The following is a 27,593-nucleotide window of genomic DNA, read 5'->3' as shown; positions in this document are numbered from 1 at the left end:
ATGGCTACTCCAGCTTTCTTTTGATTTCCATTTGCATAGAATATCTTTTTCCATCCCCTCACTTTCAGTCTGTATGTGTCCCTAGGTCTGAAGTTGTTCTCTTGTAGATAGCGTATATATGGATCTTATTTTTGTATCCATTCAGCCAGTCTATGTCTTTTGGTTGGACCATTAAATCCATTTACATTTAAGGTAGTTATCGATATGTATGTTCATATTACCATTTTCTTAATTGTTTTGGGTTTGTTATTGTAGGTCTTTTCCTTCTCTTGTGTTTCCTGCCTAGAGAAGTTCCTTTAGCATTTGTTGTAAAGCTGGTTTGGTGATGCTGAATTCTCTTAGCTTTTGCTTGTCTGTAAATGTTTTAATTTCTCTGTCCAATCTGAATGAGATCTTTGCTGGGTAGAGTAATCTTGGTTGTAGGTTTTTCCCTTTCATCACTTTAAATATGTCCTGCCACTCCCTTCTGGCTTGCAGAGTTTCTGCTGAAAGAGCAGCTGTTAACCTTATGGGATTCCCTTGTATGTTATTTGTTGTTTTTTCCTTGCTTCTTTTAATATTTTTTCTTTGTATTTAGTTTTTGATAGTTTGATTAATATGTGTTTTGGCATGTTTCTTCCTGGATTTATCCTGTATGAGACTCTCTCCACTTCCTGGACTTGATTAACTATCTCCTTTCCCATATTAGGGAAGTTTTCATCTATAATCTCTTCAAATATTTTCTCAGTCCCTTTCTTTTTCTCTTCTTCTTCTGGGACCCCTATAATTTGAATGTTGGTGCAGTTAATGTTGTCCCAGAAGTCTCTCAGGCTGTCCTCAATTCTTTTCATTCTTTTTTATTTTTTTCTGGTGTGTGGTGGTTATTTCCACTATTTTATCTTCCAGGTCACTTATCCATTCTTCTGCCTCAGTTATTTTGCTATTGATTCCTTCCAGAGAATTTTTAATTTCATTTATTGTGTTTTTCATCATTGCTTGTTTGCTCTTTAGTTCTTCTAGGTCCTTGTTAAACATTTCTTGTATTTTCTCCATTCTATTTCCATGATTTTTGATAATCTTTACTCTCATTACTCTGATTTCTTTTTCAGGTAGACTGCCTATTTCCTCTTCATCTGTTTAGTCTGCTGGGTTTTTTCCTTGCTCCTTCATCTGCTGTGTGTTTCTCTGTCTTCTCATTTTCTTTAACTTACTGTTTTTGGGGTCTCCTTTTCACAAGCTGCACATTCGTAGTTCCTGTTGTTTTTGGTGTCTGCCCCCAGTGGGTAAGGTTGATTCAGTGAGTTGTGTAGGCTTCCTTGTGGAGGGGACTAGTGCCTGTGTTCTGGAGGATGAGGCTGGATCTTGTCTTTCTGGTGGGCAGGACTGCATCTGGTGGTTTGTTTTGGGGTGTCTGTGACCTTTTTATGATTTTAGGCAGCCTCTCTGCTAATGGGTGGTGTTGCATTCCTGTCTTGCTTGTTGTTTGGCGTAGGGTGTCCAGCACTGTAGCTTGCTGGTCATTGAGTGGAGCTGGGTCTTAGCATTGAGATGGAGATCTCTGGAAGAGCTTTTGCCTTTTGATAGTATGTGGAACTGGGAGGTCTCTGGTGGGCCAATGTCCTGAACTTGGCTCTCCCACCTCAGAGGCACAGGCCTGATACCCAGCCAGAACACTAAGACCCTGTCAGCCACACAGCCCAGAAGAAAAGGGAGAAAAAAAGAAAGAAGGAAAGAAACAAAAAAATAAAATAAAGTTATTAAAATAAAAAATAAATATAATTATTAAAAATAAAAAATTAAAAAGTAATAAAAAAAGAAGGAAGAGAGCAACCAAATCCAGAAACAAATCCATCAATAATAACAAGCACTAAAAACTATACTAAAAAATAAAAGAAATGAAAAATTAAAAACAGACAAACAGAACCCTAGGACAAATCATAAAAGCAAATCCATACAGACAAAATCACACAAAGAGGCATACACATACACACTCACTGAAAGCAAAAAAAGTATGTATATTTTTGATCCCAAAGTCCACTGCCTCAGTTTTGGGATAATTCATTGTCTATTCAGGTATTCCACAGATGCCAGATACATCAAGTTGATTGTGGAGATTTAATCCGCTGCTCCTGAGGCTGCTGGGAGAGATTTCCCTTTCTCTTCTTTTTTTGCACAGCTCCTGGGGTTCAGCTTTGGATTCGGCCCCGCCTCTGTGTGTAGGTCGCCTGAGGGCATATCTCCCCACTCCAGACAGTATGGGGTTAAAGTAGCAGCTGATTAGGGGTCTCTGGCTCACTCCGGCCAGGGGTAGGGAAGAGTATGGAATACGGCGTGAGCCTGCGGCGGCAGAGGCCAGAATGATGTTGCAACAGCCTGAGGCGCGCTGTGTGTTTTCCCGGGGAAGTTGTCCCTGGATCAAGGGACCCTGGCTGTCGTGGGCTGCACAGCCTCCTGGGAAGGGAGGTGTGGACAGTGACCTGCGCTTGCACACAGGTTTCTTGGTGGCAGCAGCAGCAGCCTTAGCGTTTCATGTCCGTCTCTGGGGTCCACGCTGATAGCCACGGCTCATGCCCATCTCTGGAGCTCGTTTAGGCAGTGCTCTGAATCCCCTCTCCTCATGCACCCCGAAACAATTGTCTCTTGCCTCTTAGGCAGGTCCAGACTTTTCCCCAGACTCCCTCCCAGCTAGCTGTGGTGCACTAGCACCCTTCAGGCTGTGTTCACACAGCCAACCCCAGTCCTCTCCCTGGGATTTGACCTCTGAAGCTGGAGCATCAGCTTCCAGACCCCACTCATCCTGACTGGCGGGTGAGCAGACAAGCCTCTTGGGCTGGTGAGTGTTGGATGGCACCCATCCTCTGTGCAGAACTCTCTCCGCTTTGCCCTCTGCACCCCTGTTGCTGTGCTCTCCTCCGTGGCTCTGAATCTTCCCCTCCATCCTACTCCCCATCTCCACCAGTAAAGGGGCTTCCTAGGGTGTGGAAACTTTTCCTGCTTCACAGCTCTCTCCCAGAGGTGCAGGTCCCATCCCTATTCTTTTGTCTTTGTTTTTTTTTTGCCCTACCCAGGTATGTGGGAAGTTTCTTGCCTTTTGGGAAGTCTGAGGTCTTCTGCCAGTGTTCAGTAGGTGTTCTCTGGGAGTTGTTCCACATGTGGATGTATTTCTGATGTATTTGTGGGGAAGAAGGCAAACTCCACATCACCCCTCCACCATCTTGAAGCTGCCTCGAGGAGCAAATTATATTAGTTAATTTAAGATTAAAGAAGGTTTAAGTAAATGGAGTTGTTTACTATATTTATAATAAGAAGATGCATTAATGTAAAGATTTAATTTTTCTCAGGATAATCTACAGATAAAATATACCTCCAATAAAAGACCTCAAAGAGTTTTCCAAGTCACTTGACAGGCTGATCCTAAAATTAATATGAAAAAAAATTGAAGAACTGAAAATAGCCAGAGTATTCCTCAAGTTAAAAAAGACAGTTGTTTTTCTAGATTATCCGAGTTTATATAGATGTACAAATTAAGATAATGCAGGCTTGGTACAGGTAGAGACAAACTGACCCATGGAATAAATAGGCCATATAAATAGATACATACATCCTTATTACATTTGCTATATCTCAGGTGTGGCACGACAGACAACTGCGGATAGAATGAACTGTTCAGTAGATGGAGCAGGCACAGTTGTCCTACGAGGGGAATGAAGTCATATCCCACATTGTATCACATATAAATATCATTTTCTGATCCAAGTCTGATTGTGAACTTTAAAGAGAATAGAGGAAATGTGACAGAAAGAATTCTGCATTGGCTGACAAGATTCCTTCCCTCCTCCCTGGCATAATCCTGTCTCCTTGACTATGGGTGGGACCTGTGTGTATGATTTTACTCTTGTGATTAGGTTACCTGATCTGGCAAAGGTGAGAGATTTTTGTAGGCTTAATTAAATTTCCTAATGAGTTGACTTGTGTTAATCAAAAAGAAGATTATCCTGTGTAGGCCTCACCTAATCAGGTGAGCTGTTTAAAAGAAGGCCCAAATATTTCCTGAAGGGAGAGATTCAAAACATAGAGACCCTCTTTCTGCTGGTCTTTAAGAGGCAGACAGCCATGTGTGAACTGTCTATGTAGAGGGGCAGCCTCTGGACCCAGCAGCCTCAGTCCTACAGCTGAAGGGAAATGGGTTCTGTTGACAACCTAAATGAGCCTGGAAGGGAACTCCAAGGTGCAAGTGAGAACCCAGTGGGGCTCACCCTTACATTTCAGCTTTGTGAAACTGAGCAGAGGACACAACTAAGCTGTGCCAAGATTCCTGCCCTGCAAATGGAAAAAATAATATGTGTTGCTTTAAGTCAATTAATTTGTGTTAATTTCTTATGCAATAATAGAAAATTAATGCAGGAAACTATTATTAAGAATCTTAGGAAGAGAGAGGCTTGTTAAATGCGACATGGAAATTATTACTGTTACATAAAACAATGATTAAGTTGATACTACATTAAGATTTCATGTTTCACTCATGGGAAGATAGAGCAGATGTACTTTCCCCTATTTCTCCTGCTTAGTACAACTAAAACTCTTGGACATCTTATATAAAAGAAACATAAGAAACTTTAAGAGGTGGAGAGAGAAAGGCAGACTGCAGGTGACATGGGGACCCAAGAAATGTCACAATTGTTGAGTTTCCTAGATTTTCTTTTCATCTTGTGTATTTGAGACTTGAAGCTGAAGAGCAGGCAGCCCAGAAATGCATACATGTACAGACATAAAAAGCTCCAACAAAAGTTTGTTTTTCCTAGTTAAAGGACGAGGAAAAAGACAGCCAAATAAGAGAAAACATTTTGTCAGTAATATCTCTAACTCCAGCTAAACACCACGTGAGGGGTGGGGAACTATGGTCCCGTCTCTATCCACATCAAAAAAGCCATGTGGTGCACCTAGACGTCCACCCTCGCAGGCTGTAATGTCACCCTCCTGCCAGTTCCCTCTGAGTTGGTGTCAGAGAAGTCTGTGTGGGGACCTGAGACGTTTATCCACTCTCTACACACATACACTCCTTTGAAACAAAGGAAAAAAGATTTAAATAAGGGAGAGACATATCATCTTCATGGTTTATAAGACTCAACATCATAAAGATGTCAATTTTCCCTAAATAGATACGCAAGTTTAATCCAATTCCTATCAAAATCACAACAAATTTTTTGGTAGACATAGATAAGATTATTCTAAAATTTATATGAAAACCCAAAATAATTAGAATTGCTAACCAATTTTGAAAAAGAAGAATAAAATAGGAGGAATCTGTCTACTTAATTTCAAGAATATTGTCACAGCATTCAGACTGTGTCATACTGGTGGAGAGAGAGACACAGGGTAATTGAACAGAATAGAGAACCCCAAAATAACTGTACACAAATATTCCCAACTGACTTTTGATAAAGGTGCAAAAGAAATTAAGTGGAGAAAGGATAGATTTTTTTTTTTTTTTTTTTTTTTTGCGGTACACGGGCCTCTCACTGTTGTGGCCTCTCCTGTTGTGGAGCACAGGCTCCGGACATGCAGGCTCAGTGGCCATGGCTCATGGGCCTAGCCACTCCGCAGCATGTGGGATCTTCCCGGACTGGGGCATGAACCCGTGTCCCCTGCATCGGCAGGTGGAATCTCAACCACTGCGCCACCAGGGAAGCCCTAGATATTTTTTTCAACAAATGATACTAGAGCAAGTGGACATCCATAGGCAATAAAAATAAACCTCCGGAGGGAAAGACAAGATGGTAGAGTAGAAAGATCCCAGGCTCACTGAGTACACATAAAGAAACTATCTCTGAGAATGACCTGAAGGGTGAGAACTTCAACAAAGAGATAGAAAATACCATACATAAAAAAGAGCCAATCAGATCTGAAGAATACAATAACGAAAATGAAAAATACACTAGAGGGAATAAACAGCAGATTAGATAATGCAGAAGAAATGATCAGCAATCTGGAAGACAGGCTATTGGAAATCACCCAATCAGAGCAGCAAAGAGAAAACAGAAACAAAAACATGAGCATAGTTTAAGGGAATTCTGGGACAACATCATGTATACTAATATTTGAAAAATAGTTATACCAGAAGGAGAAGAGAGAAGTACAAAAAAACCTATTTGAAAAAATAATGGAGATTTGTTCAAGATGGCAGAGTAGAAGGATGAGAGCACTGGAATCACAACTAACTGCTGAACAATCATTGACAAGAAGACACTGGAACTCACCAAAAAAGATACCCAACATCCAAAGACAAAGGAGAAGATACAGTGAGATGGTAGGAGGGGTGCAATCACGATAAAATCAAAACCCATAACCTCTGGGTGGGTGACTCACAAACTGGAGAACAATTATATATTACTGGAGTGAAGGTACAGAGTCCCATGTCAGGCTTCCCAACCTGGGGGTCCAGCAACCGGAGGAGGAATCCCCAGAGAATCAGACTTTGAAGACCAGAAGGATTTGACTGGGAGACTTCGACAGGACTGGGGGAGAAAGAGACGCCACTCTTGAAGGGCACACACAAAGTATTGTACATTCCAGGACCCAGGGGGAAGGAGCAGTGACCCCAAAGAAGACTGAACCAGACCTATTTGCTAGTGTTGGAAGGTTTCCTGCAGAGGTGGGGGTGGCTGTGGCTCACCATGGGGACATGGACACAGGCAGCAGAAGTTCTAGGAAGTACTCATTGGTGTGAGCCCTCCCAGAGTCCACCATAGCCCCACCAAAGAGCCAGTAGGCTCCAGTGCTGGTTCACCTCAGGCCAAACAACCAATAACTCAGCCCCACCCATCAGCAGAGAAGCAGATTAAAGTTTTACTGAGCTCTGCCCACCAGAGTAACATCCAGATCTACCCACCACCATTCCCCCCATCAGGAAGCTTGCCCAAGCCACTTAGATAGCCTCATCCACCAGAGGGCAGACAGCAGAAGCAAGAACTACAATTCTGCAGCCTGTGGAATGAAAAACACATCCACAGAAAGATAGACAAAATAAAAAGGCAGAAGACTATGTCCCAGAGGAAGGAAAAAAATAAAACCCCAGAAAAACAACTAAATGAAGTGGAGATAGGCAACCTTCCAGAAAAAAGAATTCAGAATAATGATAGTGAAGATTATCCAGGACCTCAGAAAAAGAATGGAGGGAAGCATCAAGAAGATGAAAGAAATGTTTAACAAAGACCTAAAAGAATTAAAGAAAAAACAAACAAAAATAACTGAAATGAAAATTACACTAGAAGGAATCAATAGCAGAATAACTGTGGCAGAAGAACGGATAAATGACCTGGAAGACAGAATGGTAGAATTCACTGCCACAGAACAGAATAAAGAAAAAAGAAAGAAAAAAAATGAGGATAGCCTAAGAGAGCTCTGGGACAATATTAAACTCACCAACATTCACATTATAGCAGTCCCAGAAGGAGAAGAGAGAGAGAAAGGACCTGAGAAAATATTTGAAGAGATTATAGTCAAAAACTTCCCTAATACGGGAAATGAAATAGCCACCCAAGTCCAGGAAGTTCAGAGAGTCCCAGGCAGGACAAACCCAAGGAGAAACACGCTGAGATACATAGTAATCAAATTGACAAAAATTAAAGACAAAGAAAAATTATTAAAAGCAACAAGGGAAAAATGACAAATAACATACAAGGGAACTCCCATAAGGTTAACAGCTGATTTCTCAGCAGAAACTCTGCAAGCCAGAAGGGAGTGGCATGATATATTTAAAATGATGAAAGAGAAGAACCTACAACCAAGATTACTCTACCCAGCAAGGATCTCATTCAGATTCAACAGAGAAATCAAAAGCTTTACAGACAAGCAAAAGCTAAGAGAATTCAACACCACGAAACCAGCTCTACAACAAATACTAAAGGAATTTCTCTAGGCAGGAAACACAAGAGAAGAAAAGGACCTACAGTAACAAACCCAAAACAATTAAGAAAATGGTAATAGGAACATACATATCAAAATTACCTTAAATTGAATAGATTAAATGCTCCAACAAAAAGACACAGGCTTGTTGAATGCATACAAAAATAAGACCCATATATATGCTGTCTACAAGAGACCCACTTCAGATGTAGGGACACATACAGACTGAAAGTGAGGGGATGGAAAAAGATATTCCATGCAAACAGAAATCAAAAGAAAGCTGAAGTAGCAATACTCATATCAGAAAAAATAGACTTTAAAATAAAGAATGTTATGACACACAAGGAAGGACACTACATAATGATCAAGGGATCAATCCAAGAAGAAGATATAACAATTGTAAATATATATGCACCCAACATAGGAGCACATCGATACCTAAGGCAAATGCTAACAGCTATAAAAGAGGAAATTGACAGTAACACATTAGTAGTGGGGGTCTTTAGCACCTCACTTACACCAATAGACAGATCATTCAGACAGAAAATTAATAAGGAAACACAAGCTTTAAAAGACATAATAGACCTGATAGATTTAATTGGTAGTTATAGGGCATTCCATCCAAATACAACAGGTTACACTTTCTTCTCAAATGCACACAGAACATTCTCCAGGATAGATCACATCTTGGGTCACAAATCAAGCCTCAGTAAATTTAAGAAAACTGAAATAATTTCAAGCACTGTTTTTGACTACAATGCTATGAGATTAGAAATAAAGTACAGGGAAAAACTGTAAAAAGCAAAAACACATGGAGGCTAAACAATATGTTACTAAATAAACAAGAGATCACTGAAGAAATCAAAGAGGAAATAAAAATACCTAGAGACAAATGACAATGAAAACATGATGATCCAAAACGTATGGGATGCACCAAAAGCAGTTCTAAGAGGGAAGTTTATAGAAGTACAATATAACTCAGGAAAGAAGAAAAATCTCAAATAAACAACCTAAACTTACACCTAAAGCAACTAGAGAAAGAGTAACAAACAAAACCCAAAGTTAGTAGAAGGAAGAAATCATAAAGATCAGAGTAGAAATAAATGAAATAGAAATGAAAACAATAGCAAGATCAATAAAACTAAAAGCTGTTTCTCTGAGAAGATAAACAAAATTGATGAACCTTTAGCCAGACTCATCAAGAAAAAAAGGGAGAGGACTCAAATCAATACAATTAGAAATGAAAATGGTGAAGATACAATGGACACCACAGAAATACAAAGAATCATAAGAGACTACTACAAGAAACTCTATGCCAATAAAATGGACAACTTGGAAGAAATGGACAAATTCTTAGAAAAGTACAAACTTCCAAGACTGAACCAGGTAGTGATAGAAAATATGAACAAACGAATCACAAGTACTTGAATTGAAACTGTGATTAAAAATTTCCAAACAAACAAAAGTCCAGGACCAGATGTTTTCACAGGCAAATTCTATCAAAAATTTAGAAAAGAGCTAATACTTATTCTTCTCAAACTCTTCCAAACAATTGCAGAGGGTGGAACACTCCCAAACTCATTCTACAAGGCCACCATCACCCTGATACTAAAACCAAAGATATCACCAAAGAAGAAAATTAAAGCCAATATCACTGATGAGCAAGATGCAAAAATCCTCAACAAGATACTAGCAAACCGAATCCAACAACACGTTAAAAGTGATCAAGAAGGGTTTATCCCAGGGATGCAAGGATTCTTCAGTATATGCAAATCAATCATTGTGATACACCATATTAACAAATTGAAGAATAAAAAACATATGATCATCTCAATAGATGCAGAAAAACCTTTTAACAAAATTCAACACCCATTTATGATAAAAAAAACTTTCCAACCTAACTCAATATAATAAAGGCCATATGTGACAAACCCACAGCAAACATTATTCTCAATGGTGAAAAACTGAAAGAATTTCCTCTAAGATCAGGAATAAGACAAGGAAGCCCAATCTTGCCAATTTTATCCAAAATAATTTGGAAGTCCTAGCCATGGCAATCAGAGAAGAAAAGGAAATGAAAGGAATCCAAATTGGAAAAGAAGAAGTAAAACTGTCACTGTTTGCAGATGACATGATACTATACATAGAAAATCCTAAAGATGCCACCAGAAAACTGCTAGAGCTATGAATTTGGTAAAGTTGCAGGATGCAAAATTAATGCACAGAAATCTCTCACATTCCTATACTTAAACAACAAAAGATCAGAAAGGGAAATTAAGGAAACAATCCCATTTACTATTGCAACAAAAAGAATAAAATACTTAGGAATAAGCCTACCAAAGTAGGCAAAAGACCTGTATTCAGAAAACTATAAAACACTGATGAAATAAATCAAAGATGACACAAACAGATGGAGAAATATATCACGTTCTTGGATTGGAAGAATCAATGTTGTGAAAATGACTATATTACCCAAAGCAATCTACAGATTCAATGCAATCCCTATCAAATTACCAGTGGCATTATTCACAGAATTAGAACAAAAAATTGTACAATGTTTATGGAAACACAAAAGACCCCAAATAGTGAAAGCAACCTCGAAAAAGAGAAACAGAGCTGGAGGAATCAGGCTCCCTGACTTCAGACTACCCTACAAAGCTACAGTAATCAAGACAGTATGGTACTGTCACAAAAACCGAAATATGGAACAGGTAGAATGTCCAGAGATAAACCCATGCACCTAATGGTCACCTAGTCTATGACAAAGGAGGCAAAAATATATAATGGAGAAAAGACAGCCTCTTCAATAAGTGGTGCTGGGAAAACTGGATAGCTACATGTAAAAGATTGAAAGTAGAACACTCCCTAACACCATATACAAAAATAAACTCAAAATGGATTAAAGACCTAAATGTAAGGCCAGACACTATCAAACTCTTAGAGGAAAACATAGGCAGAACACTCTATGACATGAATCACAGCAAGATCCTTTTTTACCCACCTCCTAGAGAAATGGAAATAAAAACAAAAATAAAGAAATGGGACCTAATTAAAAGCTTTTACACGACAAAGGAAACCATACACAAGATGAAAAGACAACACTCAGAATGGGAGAGAATATTTGTGAATGAAGCAACTGACAAATGATTAATCTCCAAAATATACAAGCAGCTCATACAGCTCAATATCAAAAAAACAAGAAACCCAATCAAAGAAGGGGTGGAAGACCTAAATAGACATTTCTTCAAAGAAGACATACAGATGGGCAACAAACACATAAAAAGATGCTCAATATCACTAATTATTAGAGAAATGCAAATCAAAACTATAATGAGGTATCACCTCCCACCAGTCAGAATGGCCATCATCAAAAAATCTACAAATAATAAATGCTGGAGAGGGTGTGGAGAAAAGGGAACCCTCACGCACTGCTGGTGGGAAGGTAAATTGATACAGCCACTATGGAGAACAGTCTGGAGGGTCCTTAAAAAACTAAAAATAGAACTACCATATGACCCAGCAATCCCACTACTGGGCATATACCCTGAGAAAACCATAATTTAAAAAGACACATGCACCCCATTGTTTATTGCAGCACTATCTACAAGAGCCAGGTCATGGAAGCAACCTAAGTGTCCATCATGTATACAATGGAATATTACTCAGCCATTAAAAAGAATGAAATTTGGTCATTTGTAGAGACATGGATGGACCTAGAGAGTGTCATATGGAGTGAAGTAATTCAGAAAGAGAAAAACAAATATCGGATATTAATGCATATATGCGGAATCTAGAAAAATTGTGTGGATGATCTTATTTGCAACACAGAAATAGAGACACAGACGTAGAGAAAAAATGTATGGATACCAAGGGCGAAAGGGGGAGTGGGAAGAACTGGGAGATTGGGATTGACAGGTATACACTATTGATACTATGTATAAAATAGACAACTAATGAGAGCATAGTGTATAGCACAGTGAACTCTATTTAGTCCACTGTGGTGACCTAAATGGAACGAAATCCAAAAAAGAGGGGATATGTGTGTATGTATAGCTGATTCATTTTGCTGTACAGTAGAAACTAACACAACACTGTAAAGCAACTATACTCCAATAAAAATTAATTAAAAAAGACATTTCCTATTGCTGCTTTTTTTTCCTGATTATTTGGCATACTTTCGTTTCTTTGCATGTCTCATAATGTTTGGTTGAATTGTGTTAGATAATATATTGTCACAACCCATATACACACATTGTTCCCCCTGAGAGTTATTGCTTTTTGTTTGATAACTGGCCTGTACTAAATTATACAGACTGTTTCTCCCATCCACATGTGCATCCTCATGTCTCTGCTTACTTTATTTCCCTTGATTATATTTTTATGATTGCTTTTCCAGGGTGTGCCCCTGTGTTTACAGAGCTTAATTTGTGAGAGGTGAGACTCAAACCCAACTATTTTCAAATTGCCCCCAGCTCTTATTTTCCACCGGACTCTCTTGTATCTTGCCCATAAACGTCAATGCCCAGGCTTCACTGGCCAAGGGTGTTTGGATGGCTTGGGTTCTCTGCCCTCTCTACTGTGCACATGCAAGCCTCCAGTCTGTTAGGACTCGGCGGTTTCACTACCGCGGCCCAGGTTCAGTCCCTAGTCAGGGAACTAAGATCCCTCAAGCTGTGTGGCGTGGCAATCAATCAATCAGTCAATAAAACTTCCCATTAAATCCCCAGCTAATATTCTGGGCTGTCTCTGGCTCCAAAGAGAACCTCTCCCTCAGGCAAGCTGCTGGATCTCCCTGTCTGCTTGCCATGGAGAGGCTAGCTGTAACTGTGCTCCCAGCCAAGTGAGGCTCCCCCAGCAGTGGCATCAAAGGGCTGGTTTCAGTCTGCCCTGTCCTGGTCGAACAACCACTGACAGAGCTGCTGGGAAACAGATGGGAGCATCCCTAGGCAAGGATGCCAGAGACTCATATCGTTCTAACCTAAATTTCAGTAGTTTTCATGAATAGATTGTGCTTAGTTTGGTGTATGTCTTTGGTCAATTTCCAGTGTTGAAAGTGATGCTTCTGACAGTTTTGTCCCACTTGAAGAGTAACTTTTTAGGAGAGAGGATATGTTGAACTCCATATTCTATCATGCTGGAAAGAAGAACTGTGAAGCAAGAATTTATAACAAGCTAAATTTTCAAAGACACTTGAGCATGAACAGGAGGACATATCTGACAAAGGAGTCAGAAAATAAATAGCCTATGTATCATTGTTTAACATATAACATGTTTCAGGCAAAAGAGATGTCAAAATTTAGAAGTCAAGAACAGAAAAGTCATGAAATAAATAGACTTGTAGATCTTTCTTGTCCAAGTTTGAGAATCAGATTCAGAAATTTAATTGTTAGTATGGTCTGTCTCCTGGGTTAGTTTTCTGGGGCATTTTTGCTTTTGTTGTGGCTGATGAACAAATATGTCTCTCTAGTGCTTCTTTTATACAGTTTTTATTCCTCTGTTGATTTTGCTCCTGTCCTGGAACACTGGATTCTATTTTTCCTGTCATGACCATCACTTGTTGGTCCTGAAGTCATCTCTTGCCCATTTAATATAAAAGATGGTGTTCTTTTTCAGAATATTCTAAAAATGACAAAATTATTTGCATAGTTGGCAGCTTGTACCAAGGGACTTAATTTTATAAAGATATCTAACTTTACTCTGCCAAGCAGAATTACGTAAAAAAATATAAAAGCCATTTTTACTTCTAATTAACTTGAATAATTTTTTTCTTGCCTTTAAGAGTTTATATTACATGAGTCACTTTTTAAAAAAATGTGACAATGTCTTCCAAAAACCCTTCTTTATATCTTTTTCCCTCTAAGGTGTATGAATAGTCCTATATTAACAGAGTTACAATACAGAGCTTACATTCTCTGAAGCTGGGATGAAGTGAGAATGTAGCATTGACATACATACACTACCAAATGTAAAATAGATAGCTAGTGGGAAGCAGCCACATAGCACAGGGAGATCAGCTTGGTGCTTTGTGATGACCTAGGGGGTGGGATAAGGAGGGTGGGAGGGAGGCTCAAGAGGGAGGAGATATGGGAATATATGTATACATGTAGCTGATTCACTTTGTTATAAAGCAGAAACTAACACACCATTGTAAAGCAATTATACTCCAATAAAGATGTAAAAAAAAAACCCATAATGGAAAAGAATATGAAAAAGAATATATATATATATAAAACTGAATCACTTTGCTGTACAGTAGAAATTAACACATTGTAAATCAACTATACCTTGATACAAAAAATATTTTGTTAAAGATTTCTGTTAAAGATTTTGCATGGAAAAAATAACTGCTAGGAAATATATTAAAATATTTGCCATTTAAAAATCCATGTCTGGCTTGCAGCCTATGCTTTACTTTTCCCATCCCTCACTTAAAAACCTTAGAAAAACTAGGAAAAGATGAAAATTCATAATATTGAAAAGTAAAAGTAATAAAATATTTCAAGGGACTAGGAGAAATTTACACCATATAAAAGGCATATGGAGTCAAGTTGGAACTCACAGTCAGTATTTGATCTTGACAAATACTTCATGCCTGAGCAACTTTAAGAAGAAGAGACTGAAATATACATAATGTTTAGAAACGTAGGCAATAGGACAGGAACTATTTAAGAAAACGTCCCTATTAATAATTTTCTTCCAGCCTATCTGTGACTTTTTACCGGGATTGTCACGTAGGCAGAGCAGAATGAAATCATGGTTGAATATGAAGCCAGGAGTACGAACTTGAGAAGGGAGTGTTTGGGGAGGAAAGAATCTGGGGACTAAGCTTTTTAATTTGCACATATCCAACCTCCTTCCAATATAAAGAAAATAAAAAGGGAAGGTAAATCTTAGAAGTAATATGTGCGTGAATTCTAATATTAAAGATGAACACTGTCGGGGTCCTCTAGACTGCTCCTAGGCTGGGTGCCTCTCTGGGATGATTCACAGCACTCTACTTATAGTCACACTATGGCTGAGATTATTACAGAGAAAAGACGGAACTCAGTGGACAAAGGGAAAGGTGCATGAGTGAAGGCCAGAGGAAACCGGGTGCAAGCTTTCAAGACCCTTCTCCCAGTGAAGTCACAGAGGACATGTTCAATTCCAAACAGTATCAAATTATCAAATTGTGACAACATATGTGAAATGTTGTCAATCTGGGAAGCTTACTGGAGACTCAGTGTCCAAGGATTATATTGGTTCTGATCCTGAAGACACCCTTTACCTAGTATGTACCCAAATTCCAGACTCCAAGGAAAGCAGATGTCTAGCATAAATCACATTGTTTGTTCAAACACTTTAAGTGCAGTGAGACAGTCTCATTAATTAGGGAATGGTGAGAACACTCCCAAAATATAAGTTGCCAGGTGCCAGCCAAGCCTACCATGTGAGCAGGCCTTTCTAAGAATAGCAGTCTCAAACCTGCTCTCAAATCTTTTCTGCACAATACACAACTTATATTTTAAAATAATTCTGCACATCAGTTTCTAAAAGACCAACTCTTTAATAGAAGAATGGATAAAACACATGGATAGGTAATTAAATTTGTAAAATACCAGTGTCTAGAAAAAATATGAAAATATTTCCATCTTATCAAATGCAAATTAAGACTTTCCAAGTTAGATTTTTTTTTTTAATATGACCTTACCTAGTTCTGTTAATAGTCCTGGGAAATTTATACTTCCATGAACTGCTTCTAGTACAAATCAGCCAACTTTTCTGTCTCTCTCTCTCTTCCCCTATTATGATAGACAATAAATAGATATAGATGTAATTTTTCAACTCTTTGAATGTTGAAATTCATATAAAATTATACTAAGGAAATAATTATATATGCTCAAAAAATCATGGACTATGAATATTCACTACATTATGTATGATATTAACAATTATAAATAACCTAAATGATCTACATTGAAGAAATAAGTATATTATGCTACATCTATATAATTGAATACTATAGTAGCCATGAAAGTCATGTTGAAGAATAATTATCTCCATGAGAAAAAAGCTATCAAAAAAGAAAAGATGGAGCGCGGTGGGAGCGGAGAGGGTACCCGGCTGGCTCGGCTGGCGGCCTTAGCCCGGATCTCGACGCCGCAGCCCTGCGCCTCCCGAGCCCTTGTCTCAGTCTCCGCGACCCCAAGCACGGCGGAGGCGGCGGAGCTGTGGGCCACTGTATCTGGAGTAGAGCAGAAAAATTATTATGCCTGTGTTCCCTTGGGACTCATTGGAAATTGTACAGTGACATCTTCTGGGATTTAGGCTGGAGTGTGCAGACTGGTGCCTAAAATGGAAGTAGATGTTAATGGAGAGTCCAGAAGTACCCTGACCACCCTGCCCTTGCCCGTGGCCGAGGTGAGCTCCCCGGGAAAGGCAGAGGTGGAGAAGCCCCGCTGTTCCAGCACTCCGTGCTCGCCGATGCGCCGGACTGTGTCAGGCTACCAGATCCTCCACATGGACTCTAACTATTTGGTTGGCTTCACGACTGGTGAGGAACTCCTGAAGTTAGCCCAGAAGTGCACAGGAGGTGAAGACAGTAAGGGAGAAGCTGTGCCTTCCTTGCGCTCCAAACAGCTGGATGCAGGACTTGCCCGTTCCTCTCGTTTGTATAAAACCAGAAGTAGGTACTACCAGCCGTACGAGATTCCAGCTGTCAATGGCAGGAGGCGAAGGCGGATGCCCAGCTCAAGAGACAAGTGCACTAAATCTTTACCTTATGAACCTTATAAGGCCCTCCATGGGCCTCTGCCTCTCTGTCTTCTTCAAGGTAAGAGGGCTCACTCCAAATCTCTGGACTACCTCAATCTAGATAAAATGAACATCAAGGAGCCAGCTGACACAGAAGTGCTACAGTACCAGCTTCAACACCTGACCCTCAGAGGGGACCGTGTGTTTGCTAGGAATAATACATGAGTGACTTGCAGAGGATGTAAACCAGTTTAGGTCAGCCTACACTTGGCTAGGAAATTCCACTGTTGTACTCTGTACAGGACTCTTTACATTATAGATGGTTAAATCAGCTAAGTGTTCCTGGAACATAAAAATTGGATCAAATTTTGAATACAGGAATGAAATCACAGGTACTTGAGGTGAAATCATTCTGAAGCACGCAACTGCAAGGAAAACAAAATGTTGACCATTAGTTTGTATCGCTTTTTAGCTGGGAAAAAAAGGCTTTGGTACAGTAATATCGTCTTTAAAATTCTGATACTCAAATTGGAAATGTTATCTGCTTGGTTGTTGCTGACTTGGTATGATTCATTAGAAATTTATATCTTAAGTACTCAAGTACTTCTTTAATCTCTGTACTTTACTATAAAATATATGTAATGATTTGTTTTATGAAATTTAGAACTTGAAGATTGCTAAATTGGACCACGTTTTATTTTTAAATATTGAGTTTAAATATTTTATAACTGGTTTTGCACTGAAAAAAATTAACATTTCAAATTGACAAGAGAATAATCTTTCTTCACTTGCTTCAATAATATTATTGAGCAGTGAATTTTTTATTTCCGCATGGAAAGTTATTGATCTCTATGGCTGTAAAATATTTCTTTATAGCGTTATTAAAGTGTGTCTTAATAAAATTAAATTTGGGATACAAAGTATTTATTTTACAATGGGTGGGGGGAAACTTTACAGGAAAGTTTCCAATATGAAGTTTTCATAAGTTGAAAAAGTTTCCTTAGTGCTTATTTTCTAATTTAAAATTCATCTGGAACTTTAAAATGGAAAGGATTCTTTAAATTGTGGATTATAGGCATAATACTGATTGCATCTGAATGTTCTGTAAGTGAATGGAACTCTAATAGAGGAACTCATGATTTCTACTCTCAAATGCTTAAACTAAGTATGAAGTGATACCATTCAGCATGGCATCGGGTCATTTCAGTTTTAGTTCTGTGCAGCACAGGCACTCATTGAAATTCCACTTTCTAGGATTGGTGCAGGAGCCTAAAGTGCTTCTACAGTTTTAATGGGTTAATCCTGGATTACTTAACAATTTATGTCAATTGCACTGGTTTAATTTGTTGCTAAAGAAATAATGCCCTGGCTTTAGTAACAAATACAGCTCAACTATTCTTGAACATATTTTGAAAAAAAAAATGTATGTAATGTACCTTTTGTAAAAGTTTCTATTTCTTTTTTGACTCTTGAAGGTGCAATTTATTACTGAATTGGCATTTCTGGCAGCATAGACCTCCTTATTTTAAATTTTATTTTGGGGGCTGTGAGTTTCTAAGGTGTTAGCAATCTTGCTTATAAAATAAGAACACCTTTTAATTAAATGAGTGGGTCATTCCTGGTGCAGGTGTGACTTTTCTTTGGCCAGAATGAATGACAAACTATTTAGAGCAGAATAAGTATTAGAAAACCCTAGGAACTCTTAATCAATGTTGATTATACTTCCACTGAGGCAAATCCTGTGAAAGAGCCTCAGGGAAGTTGGCCCATATCTTACTGAGTTGATCAGATTTCTTGGTGGGCTGGAAATTTTCAGCTATTTTACATTTTAAAGTAAATTGCACCTTTGTAACATATTGTATTGACGAATGATCACTAAGATTAACTATATCTATACAGTCATTAGTTTGACAAGAAATAGAATCCTGTCAGATGCCAAAGAGTTGGGATTTTTACGTTTAATGATTAAACACCATTATTTATTGATGACTTACCCTGTGGAACTGTATTATTTCTAACTATGAAATAAAAGGGTGATATAAACACAAAAAAAAAAAAAAAAAAGAAAAGATTGTAACACTGGTGCCACAATGGACAATAAGAATCAGGGGTCAAAAGAGCTTAAAATTGGGAGATAATCAATACAAGAATAATATATGACAAACGATAATTGCAGATTAGTCTGGACAAGATTAATCAAATCACTACTTGGCTTTGAAAATTTTTTAATTCTTTTTTATTGCAGTAAAATATATATTACATAAAATTTACCATTTTAGCCATTTGTAGGTGTGCATTAAGTGGCATGAAGTACATTCACAATGTTGTGTAACCATCATGACTATCCATTTCGAGAACTTCATCATACCAAACAGAAACTTTCTACCAATTAAATCATAGCTCCTCATTCCTTTGCTGCCTCCACCTCCATTCTGCTTTCTGTTTCTATGACTTTGCCTTTTCTAGGTACCTTATTGTCATCTAAGTGCCTGGCATTTGATTGCTGAGGCATCTTCAAAGACATCCATCTTGAATAAACATATAGCCAGCTGTATGGCTCAATTACTAATAAAACAACTAGGTAAGAAACCAGGCTGCTCCCCACCCATGAAGATCTCTTTTTAGAAAGGGGACCGTGCTTTTCCTTTCCCATGCTCTAAATTCCTGCTCTTATGTTTTAAACTCACCAATAGAGTGAACCCATGAAATCTTAGGCATCCCACACTCAGACCCCAATAAAGGCAGAGCCCCTGGTCTATACCCTCTTCTTCTTCTCTACCCATGACCTTGCTGTGTGGCCCTTGGGTGTGCTGTGTATCCTCCAGGACTTGTGAGTAATAAATCTTGTTTTTCAAAGCTCCCTGATGGTTGTGTCCTGCAATCATAATAAAACCACAAGGGCCCGTCCAGCTGGTCCTTTGGTCAGGGAAAGGTCTATGCAGGCTCCTGACAAGTAGCGTGGCATGTTCCCAGGTGAGTCCCTCGAGCATTCTTACCCAATAAACATCATGGTCAAGAGCCTGAGACTGACACAAAACACACAATATTTGTCCTTTTGTGTCTGGTTTATTTCACTGAGCTTAATGTTTCCAAGGTTCACCCATGTTTTAGCATATATCAGAATTTCATTCCTTTTCAAGTCAGAATAATATTCCATTGTAAGTATTTATCACATTTTGTTTAGATACTCATCTGTTGATGGATATTTTGATTGTTTCTACTTTTTGGCAATTATTAATACTGATCCTGTGATGAGTGAATACATTACAAAAGAAAAAAGATCTAAAATCATATCTAAGTTTGTACCTTTTTTTTCTTAAGAATTAGAGCAGAGGAGTACGAACGGGGGCGTCAGCGTTGGGCCCAGCGGCTGGAGGCCAGACTCACCACACACACCGCTCTTTTTTTTTTTTTTTTTTTTTTGCGGTACGCGGGCCTCTCACTGTTTTGGCCTCTCCCGTTGCGGAGCACAGGCTCCGGACGCGCAGGCCCAGCGGCCATGGCCCACGGGCCCAGCTGCTCCGCGGCATGTGGGATCCTCCCGGACCGGGGCACGAACCCTTGTTCCCTGCCTCGGCAGGCAGACTCCCAACCACTGCGCCACCAGGGAAGCCCAACACCGCTCTCTTTTGAAAGGGTAAGAAAAAGAAGAGGAAGAGAGAGAAATTACAGCAATCTACATCAGGCTCCGGACACGCAGGCCCAGCGGCCATGGTTCACGGGCCCAGCCGCTCCACGGCATGTGGGATCTTCCCGGACCGGGGCACGAACCCGTGTCCTCTGCATCGGTAGGCAGACTCTCAACCACTGCGCCACCAGGGAAGCCCAACAATAAAGTATTCTTTAAGTTCTTCCATTATAGGAGATTTACACAATTATGAAGCATCTCTATATAGACGTATCTCTGATGACCACCAAACTTACTGAAGCAGCCAAGTTTTATGATGGCAGACATCCAGCTTCATTTGATGACACATCCAGCACCAAGCAGTATTTCTGTCACATGAGACTGAAACCCCCGCCAGGTGGAAGAGGTTACCTGTCTGCTGCCCACAAGCACGGAGACCCCAGACCGGTTGGAACCTAAAGTTTGACGATCTTGACTCCTGATTACCTCACCACCAGCCTCTCAGAAGAATGTCCATGAGCAGATCACATACCCCCAAACCCATCTCCCTCACCCTGTCTTTAAAAACTTTTCCCTGAAAGCCTTCGGGGAATTTGGGTCTTTTAAGCACTAGCTGTCCTGGCCTCTTTGCTTGATGCCCTTCAGTGAACTCTGCACTTTCCTTCACCAGAACCCAGTGTCAGTAGATAGGCTTTACAGCGCGTGGGCAAGCGGACCCAAGTTTGGTTCGGTAACATCCTCAGGTGAGAGCAGTTGACATGCCGCGGTTTGGAATCATTAGCCTGGATCAGAATCACCTGAAGGGCTTGTTAAGTCCCAGAGTAATGGGCCTCACGTGCAGAGCCTTTGATTCCAAGTAAATAGGTTGGGGGCGGAGCATTTGCTCTTCTAACAAGTTCCAGAGGGAGGACGGTGCTGCCGGGGCAAGGATCACGCTTAGAGAAGAGCAGAACAAGAGAGGTTAGTGCTTATAAAGATTTCTATATTATCCAACTTCAGCTACTAGCAACCTAGGACCAATCTTGCTTTATGTATATCCCTACCCCGTCCTCCTCAGCACATTGTTTTGAAATGAATATCAGAAATTGTTATTTTGTTTGTAATATATCAGTACTTATCTCTAAAATATAAGAACGTTATTTTCTTCATTGTTTTATGTTAATATGTAGAAATGCGATTGATTTTTATGTGTTTATCTTGTATTGTGTGACCTCACAGAGCTCGCTTGGTTTTTTCTTTTGGTGATTACTTGGGTTGGTCTACATAGATAATCATGGACACCTGCAAAGAGAGAGCTTTATTTTTTCCTTTGCTATCTTTGTGCCTTTTATGTCTTTTTTTGCCTATTGTAGTAGCTGGAATTTCCTGTAGTGAGGAGAATGAGAGTAGTGAGAGCGCTTCCTTGCCTTGTTTCCAGTTTTAGAGGGAAAGCTTTGTGTCTTTTGCTATTAAGTAGGATGTTGTGTTTAGAGGTTTTTTGTTTTTTGTAGATTTTCTTTATCAAGTTGAGGTAATTCCTCTGTAACTTTCTGAGAGTTTTTATTGTGTTGGATTTTCTCAAATAATTTTCTTTAGCATGTTGAAATCATGGATTTAATTTGATTTTCAAATGTTAAATCAACTTTGCATAGTGGTTTTTGCAGAGGGGTCGGTTTGGTTTTTTGTACTGTCTTTGGTGTCAGGATAATACTGGTCTCATAAAATGAGTTGGGAAAACTGCAAAGGAACCTTCATATTTGGCCATGGAATGGTAATTAGTGACCGGAGAGCAATGTAAATGATTAGAACAAAACTTTCACTAAGCTTTGGAATTAACATGAGGTTGAATATTGTCAATGTCAATATTATGAAAATTATTTTTGTTAAAATGAGCCTAAGCTGGGACTGAGTGAGAGATTTTAGTAAATATAAGTGAGTTTGTATTGAAGAGAAGCAGCCAGTAAAGAGGGAGACTGTGGAGTAACCCAGATTAAAGACAAGCACCTGGGAGTGCTAAGTGGAAAAGAACCAGATTTGTAGGTAGAAAGATGTTTGTGGTTTTTTTTATTGGTGTTGTGGGTTTGGCTCACACTGGCTCAGGAGGGCCCACTGTTAAAATTTCAGGAAGTTTGCAAGACAGTTGACTTCACGTTGGTAGCTTAAAATTAACCAGAGTAGGAGTATTTACACTATGGAAATTGGAAAATGGTACAAATCAGGATTTGAACTTCCCATCACTGCCAGAGCCTGTTTTAAATATTTCCCAACATATCTTTGATTAGAAGACTCAGCTGATGGAAATACTATCAAATTAGATAAAACATTTAACATGAAGTTTACAATTGTAATTGTCTCTATATGATGGTAAACAAGTCTGTAAAATTTCACCTTTAAAAGCAACAAACTGATGTGTATGTACCAAACACATGCCAACTAAGTACTGGGAGGCTTGGGGAACTGGTATAAATTTTAGTAACATTTAGATAAGTGGTTTAGGATTTGATTTCTTTGTGAAAGCATCATAAGGAAACAGAGCTATATGTATATTTTTAAATGCAAAAACTGTGTTAGATGATGCAAAAATTGGCTATATGATTGATGCCAGTACTGCAAGTCAAGAGCCTAGATAAAATTGTTTAATACAAGGTGAGAAAGGAAAACAAATGTTGTATTTCTAAATAAAAATATTTTATGTAATGTTATTTAAGATAGTTGTATATAATTGTGCTAACAATTATCAGTAGATTTTTATTTCGTAAGTTCCTCAGTGTTCATATATTCAAACTGATGCAAAGACTTTTTTAAAAAAAATATTTAGATTTGGAAAATAAGGTATCACATTATGTTCAAGTTTCCTTTATAATTAGGAATGCATGCTGTATTGTACAAAAAGGATCATGAATAAATTGTATTTTTAAACCTGATAATTTTTTGCAAAACGGAAATATAAATCTTTGCCAGTTAAAGCATGAAGTTAGATTCTCAGACTTCCTGTAAATGTTAATATGGTGATAGATTGATAGTTACCATAAATGCCATGGAAACATTGTTCACTTTGTAACAATTTGGAATCTTGGTTATTTGATAGAATATTTGGGTGAAGTAAAATGTGAAAGATGGAGAACTACATTTTTGTACCTTCTAATCCTAGAAAAACAGAAACACATAAATGTATTATTTCTACTAAGCATGGCACTACATATAGATGGTGGTGGAAATTGCATGTAGCATTAACTAGATACTGGCTTAACAAGACATATTTTCTGCAAATTGTTTCTATGACAAAGCATTTAAAATAAAATTCCATTTTGGGTTGGCTTGGAAAAAAAAGAATTAGAGCAGAAATCAATGAAATTGACAAGAGGAAATCAATAGAGAAAATCAATGAAATCAAATGATGTTTTTATGAAAAGATCAATAAAATTGATAAGACTCTAGCCATGCTAATTAAGAAAAAAGGGTGATAACACAAATTACCAATACAAGAACTGGAAGAGGGACATCATTACAGATCCTATGGATGTTAAAAGGATAATAAAGGAATACTATGAAAAACTCTATGCCCACAAATTTGATAACTTAGATGAAATGGACCAATTCCTTGAAAGACACATTTTGCCAAAACTCACACAAGAAGAAATAATCTGAATAGAACTATATCTATTAAATAAATTGAATCAGTAGTTAACAACCACCCCAAACAGAAAGCATCAGGCTCAAATGTGTTCACTGGCGAATTCTACCAAACATTTAAAGAAATGCACAATAGTATAGCCACTTTGGAATACTGCATGATTCTTTATTACAAAACTAAGCTTACTCTTGCCATGTGAGCCAGCAATCAAAACTCCTAGAATAAAGGAGTTTTTTCCCTTCATTCTATTAATGTGGTAAAAAAAAAATCATTGAATGATTTTTATATACGGAACCATCCTTACATGCTAGTAATAAACCCTCTTGGTCACAGTTTATAATTGTTTTAATATGTTGCTGAAATTGATATGGTAGTATTTGTGTCAAGATAGTGTTGGCTCATAGAATGAGTTTGGAAGTGCTCCTTCCTCTTCAATTTTTTGGAAGATTTTGAGAAGGATTGGTTTTAGCTCTTCATTAAGTGTTTGGTAGAATTTACCATTGAAGCCATCTGATCCAAAACTTTTCTTCATAAAGACTTTTTTTGATTCTGATTCAATCTCCTTACTAGTTATATGTCTATTCAGATTTTCTTTGTTTTCATAATTCAATTGTGGTAGATTGTGTGTCCATTTTATATAGATTATCCAATTTGTTGGTGTACAGTTGTTCACAGAACTCTTATACTCTTTTATTTCTGTAAAATTGGTAGTAATGTCCCCACTTCCATTTCTGAATTTGAGCCTTCTCCCTTTTTTTCTTAGTCCATCTAGCTAAAGTCTTATAAATGTTTTTTTTTTAATTTTTAAAATTTAAAAAGTCATTTATTTATTTATTTATGCTGGCTGTGTTGGGGCTTTTGTTGCTGTGCAGGGGCTTTCTCTAGTTGTGGTGAGCCGGGGCTACTCTTCTTTGTTGTGGTGCATGGGCTTCTTATTGCAGTGGCTTCTCTTGTTGTGGAGCGCGGGCTCTAGGCACACGGGCTTCAGTAGTTGTGGCACGTGGGCTCAGTAGTTGTGGCTCACGGGCTCTAGAGAACAGGCTCAGTAGTTGTGGTGCACAGGCTTAGTTGCTCCACAGCATGTGGGATACTCCCAGACCAGGGCTTGAACCTGCGTCCCCTGCATTGGCAGGCAGATTTCCAACCACTGTGCCACCAGGGTAGCCCCTAAAGTTTTTTAAATGTTTTTGATCTTTTTGAAGAAGCAACTTTTGGTTTCATTAATTTTCTCTATTGTTCTTCTATTACCCATTGTATTTATCACCACTCTAATCTTTATTTTCCTTCTCTTGGCTTTGTGTTTAGTTTGCTCTACTTTTTCTAGTTTCTTAAAGTGTAAAGTTTGGTTATTGATTTGACATTGCTTCCTCTGTAATGTACAAGATTAAGTTATACATTTCTATCTTAGCACTACTTTCACTGCATTTCATAAGTTTTGGCATTTTGTGCTTTCATTTTCATTTCTCCAAGGTATTTTCTAATTTCCCTTGTGATTTCTTCTTTGACCCACTGTTTGTTTAATAATGTGTTGTTTAATTTCCAAATGTTTGTGAATTGTCCTATATTTCTCCTCTTACTGATCTCCACTGTGATGTGAAAAGATAACTTTGTATGATTTCAATCTTTTTATATTTATTAAGACTTGTTTTGTGGCCTAACATGTGCATTTGAGAAAAATGTATATTCCACTATTGTTGAGAAAGTGTTCTATATTTGTTTGTTGGGTCCAATTGATTTGTAGTGTTATTCAAGTTCTCTATTTCCTTATTGATTATTTGTCTGGTTTTTCTATCCAATATTGTAAGTGGGATATTAAAGTCTCCAACTGGTATTGTAGAGCTGTTTATTTCTCTCATCAGTACTGTCAGTGCCTGCTTCGTACATTTTTTGCTGTGTGTGTGTATATATATATATACAAACTAGTAATTGATATGTCTTCTTGGTGAATTGACCCCTTATATCAATATATAATAACCTAGTTGTCTCTTTTAACAGTTCTTGGCTTAAGTCTCTTTTGTCTGATATTAGTATAGCCTCTTCAGTTCTGTTTTGGATACTATTTGCATGGAATATCTTTTTCCACCTTTTCACATTCAGCTTTAAACCTAGATTCTGTCATAGACAGCATATAGTTGGATAATAATTTTTTTAATCTTTTTTTCCCCAATCTGTGCCTTTAGATAGGAGAGTTTAACACATTTACATTTAAAGTAATTCCTGACAAGGACTTCTGCTATATCGTTGTTTTATGTATGTTTTCAGTCTTTTTATTCATCATTTCCTCCATTCCTGCCTTCTTTTCTGTTTAGTTGAGTTTTGTAGTGGCATGTTTTGATTTCCTTCTCATTTTCTTTTGTGTGAATATTTTCTTTGTGGTTAATATGGGGATTACATATAGCATTCTAAAATATGAATCTAAGTTGAATTAATACCAACTTAACTTCAACTGCATATAAAAATTCTCTTATATAGCTCCATTCCTCTCCTTTTATTTTATTGATATCAAAAATAATCTTTATACATTGTGTGTCCAAATCCACAGATTTACAATTATCTTTATGCATGTGTCTTTTAAGTTTTATACAAAGTAAAAAGTAGAGTTATGAACCAAAATTACAATATTACTCACTTTTACATTGCCTATGTATTTACCTTTACTGAGGATATTTATATTTTTATATACCTTCAAGTTACTGCCAGCCTTTTTTCATTTTTAACCTGAAGTACCCCCTTTATTATTTTAACCTGAAGTAACCCCTGTACTGGTCTTTTAGTGTAATAAGCGTGCTCAACTTTTGTTTATCTGGGAGTGTCTTAATTTATCCATCATTTTTGAAGGAAAATTTTGTCAGATTTACAATTCTTGAATGACCTTTTTTTCCCATCACTTTACATACACCATTCCCCTGCTTTTGACCTTCAAGATTTCTGATGAGAAATCAGATGGTAATTTTATTGAGGACTCCTTGTACATTACAGATGACTTCTTTCTTGTTGTTTTTAGAATTCTCTCTTTGTCTTTTGATATGTTGATTATATTGTTTCTCAGTGTGAGTCTCTTTGGGTTCATCTGCTTGGAGTTCACTGAACTTCCTAGATTTGTAGATTTATATTTTTGATCAAATTTGGAAACTTTTTCATCCATATGTTTTCAAATAGTCTTTCTGCCCTTTTCTCTCTTTCTTCTTCTTCTGGGACTACCATAATGTGCATGTTGATCTACTTACAGTGTCCCACAAGTCCCCTTGGCTCTGTTCACTTTTCTTTAGTCTGTGTTTTCTTTCTGTTTCTCAAACTTGATAATTTCAGTTGTCCTATCTTCAAGTAAACTTTTTTTCTTCTGCATTCTCAAATCTGCTGTTGAATCCCTATAGTAAATTTTTAATTTTAGTTATTATACTTTTCAGCTCCACAATTTTTCTTTGGCTTGTTTTTGTAATAATTTGTATCTCTTTGTTTATATTCTCGATTGGTTCACATATTGTTTTCCTGATTTCCTCTGTTTCTCTGTCCACATTCTATCTTAGCTCTTTGAGCATATTTAAGATAGTTGTTGTGAAGTCTTTGTCTAGTGTATATGACATCTAGTCTTCCTTCGGCATGGTTACTTTGAATTTATTTTGAAATTTTAAATGAGTCATCTTTTCCTTTTTCAATGTATGTCTTGTGATTTTTTTAGTTAAAAATTGGACATTTGGCTGTTGTGAATGAAAAAATTAAATCAGTTGATCTAAG

The 27,593-nt window shown here is 37.9% G+C and overlaps 1 protein-coding gene across 1 annotated transcript; it reads left to right on the top strand.

Moving 5' to 3' along the window:
* The first annotated feature begins 15,990 nt into the window (after positions 1-15,990).
* Positions 15,991-17,837, top strand: LOC309966015 (macrophage immunometabolism regulator-like). The gene has a single exon (XM_082845914.1). It carries the CDS (start codon positions 16,219-16,221, stop codon positions 16,840-16,842), a length of 624 nt encoding a protein of 207 aa, XP_082702040.1. The 5' UTR covers positions 15,991-16,218; the 3' UTR covers positions 16,843-17,837.
* Positions 17,838-27,593: the final 9,756 nt, after the last annotated feature.

This window comes from Leucopleurus acutus, assembly GCF_964270905.1.
Source record: "Leucopleurus acutus genome assembly, chromosome: 9".
In the NCBI taxonomy this organism is placed as follows: Eukaryota; Metazoa; Chordata; class Mammalia; order Artiodactyla; family Delphinidae; genus Leucopleurus; species Leucopleurus acutus.
Note: the sequence above shows the minus strand (reverse complement) of the source record. Positions and strands in the feature narration are given on the sequence as shown.

What these genes read in the sequence shown, in the direction of transcription:
- LOC309966015 (XM_082845914.1), top strand. Translation starts at nt 16,219, where the DNA reads ATGGAAGTAGATGTTAATGGAGAGTCCAGAAGTACCCTGACCACCCTG.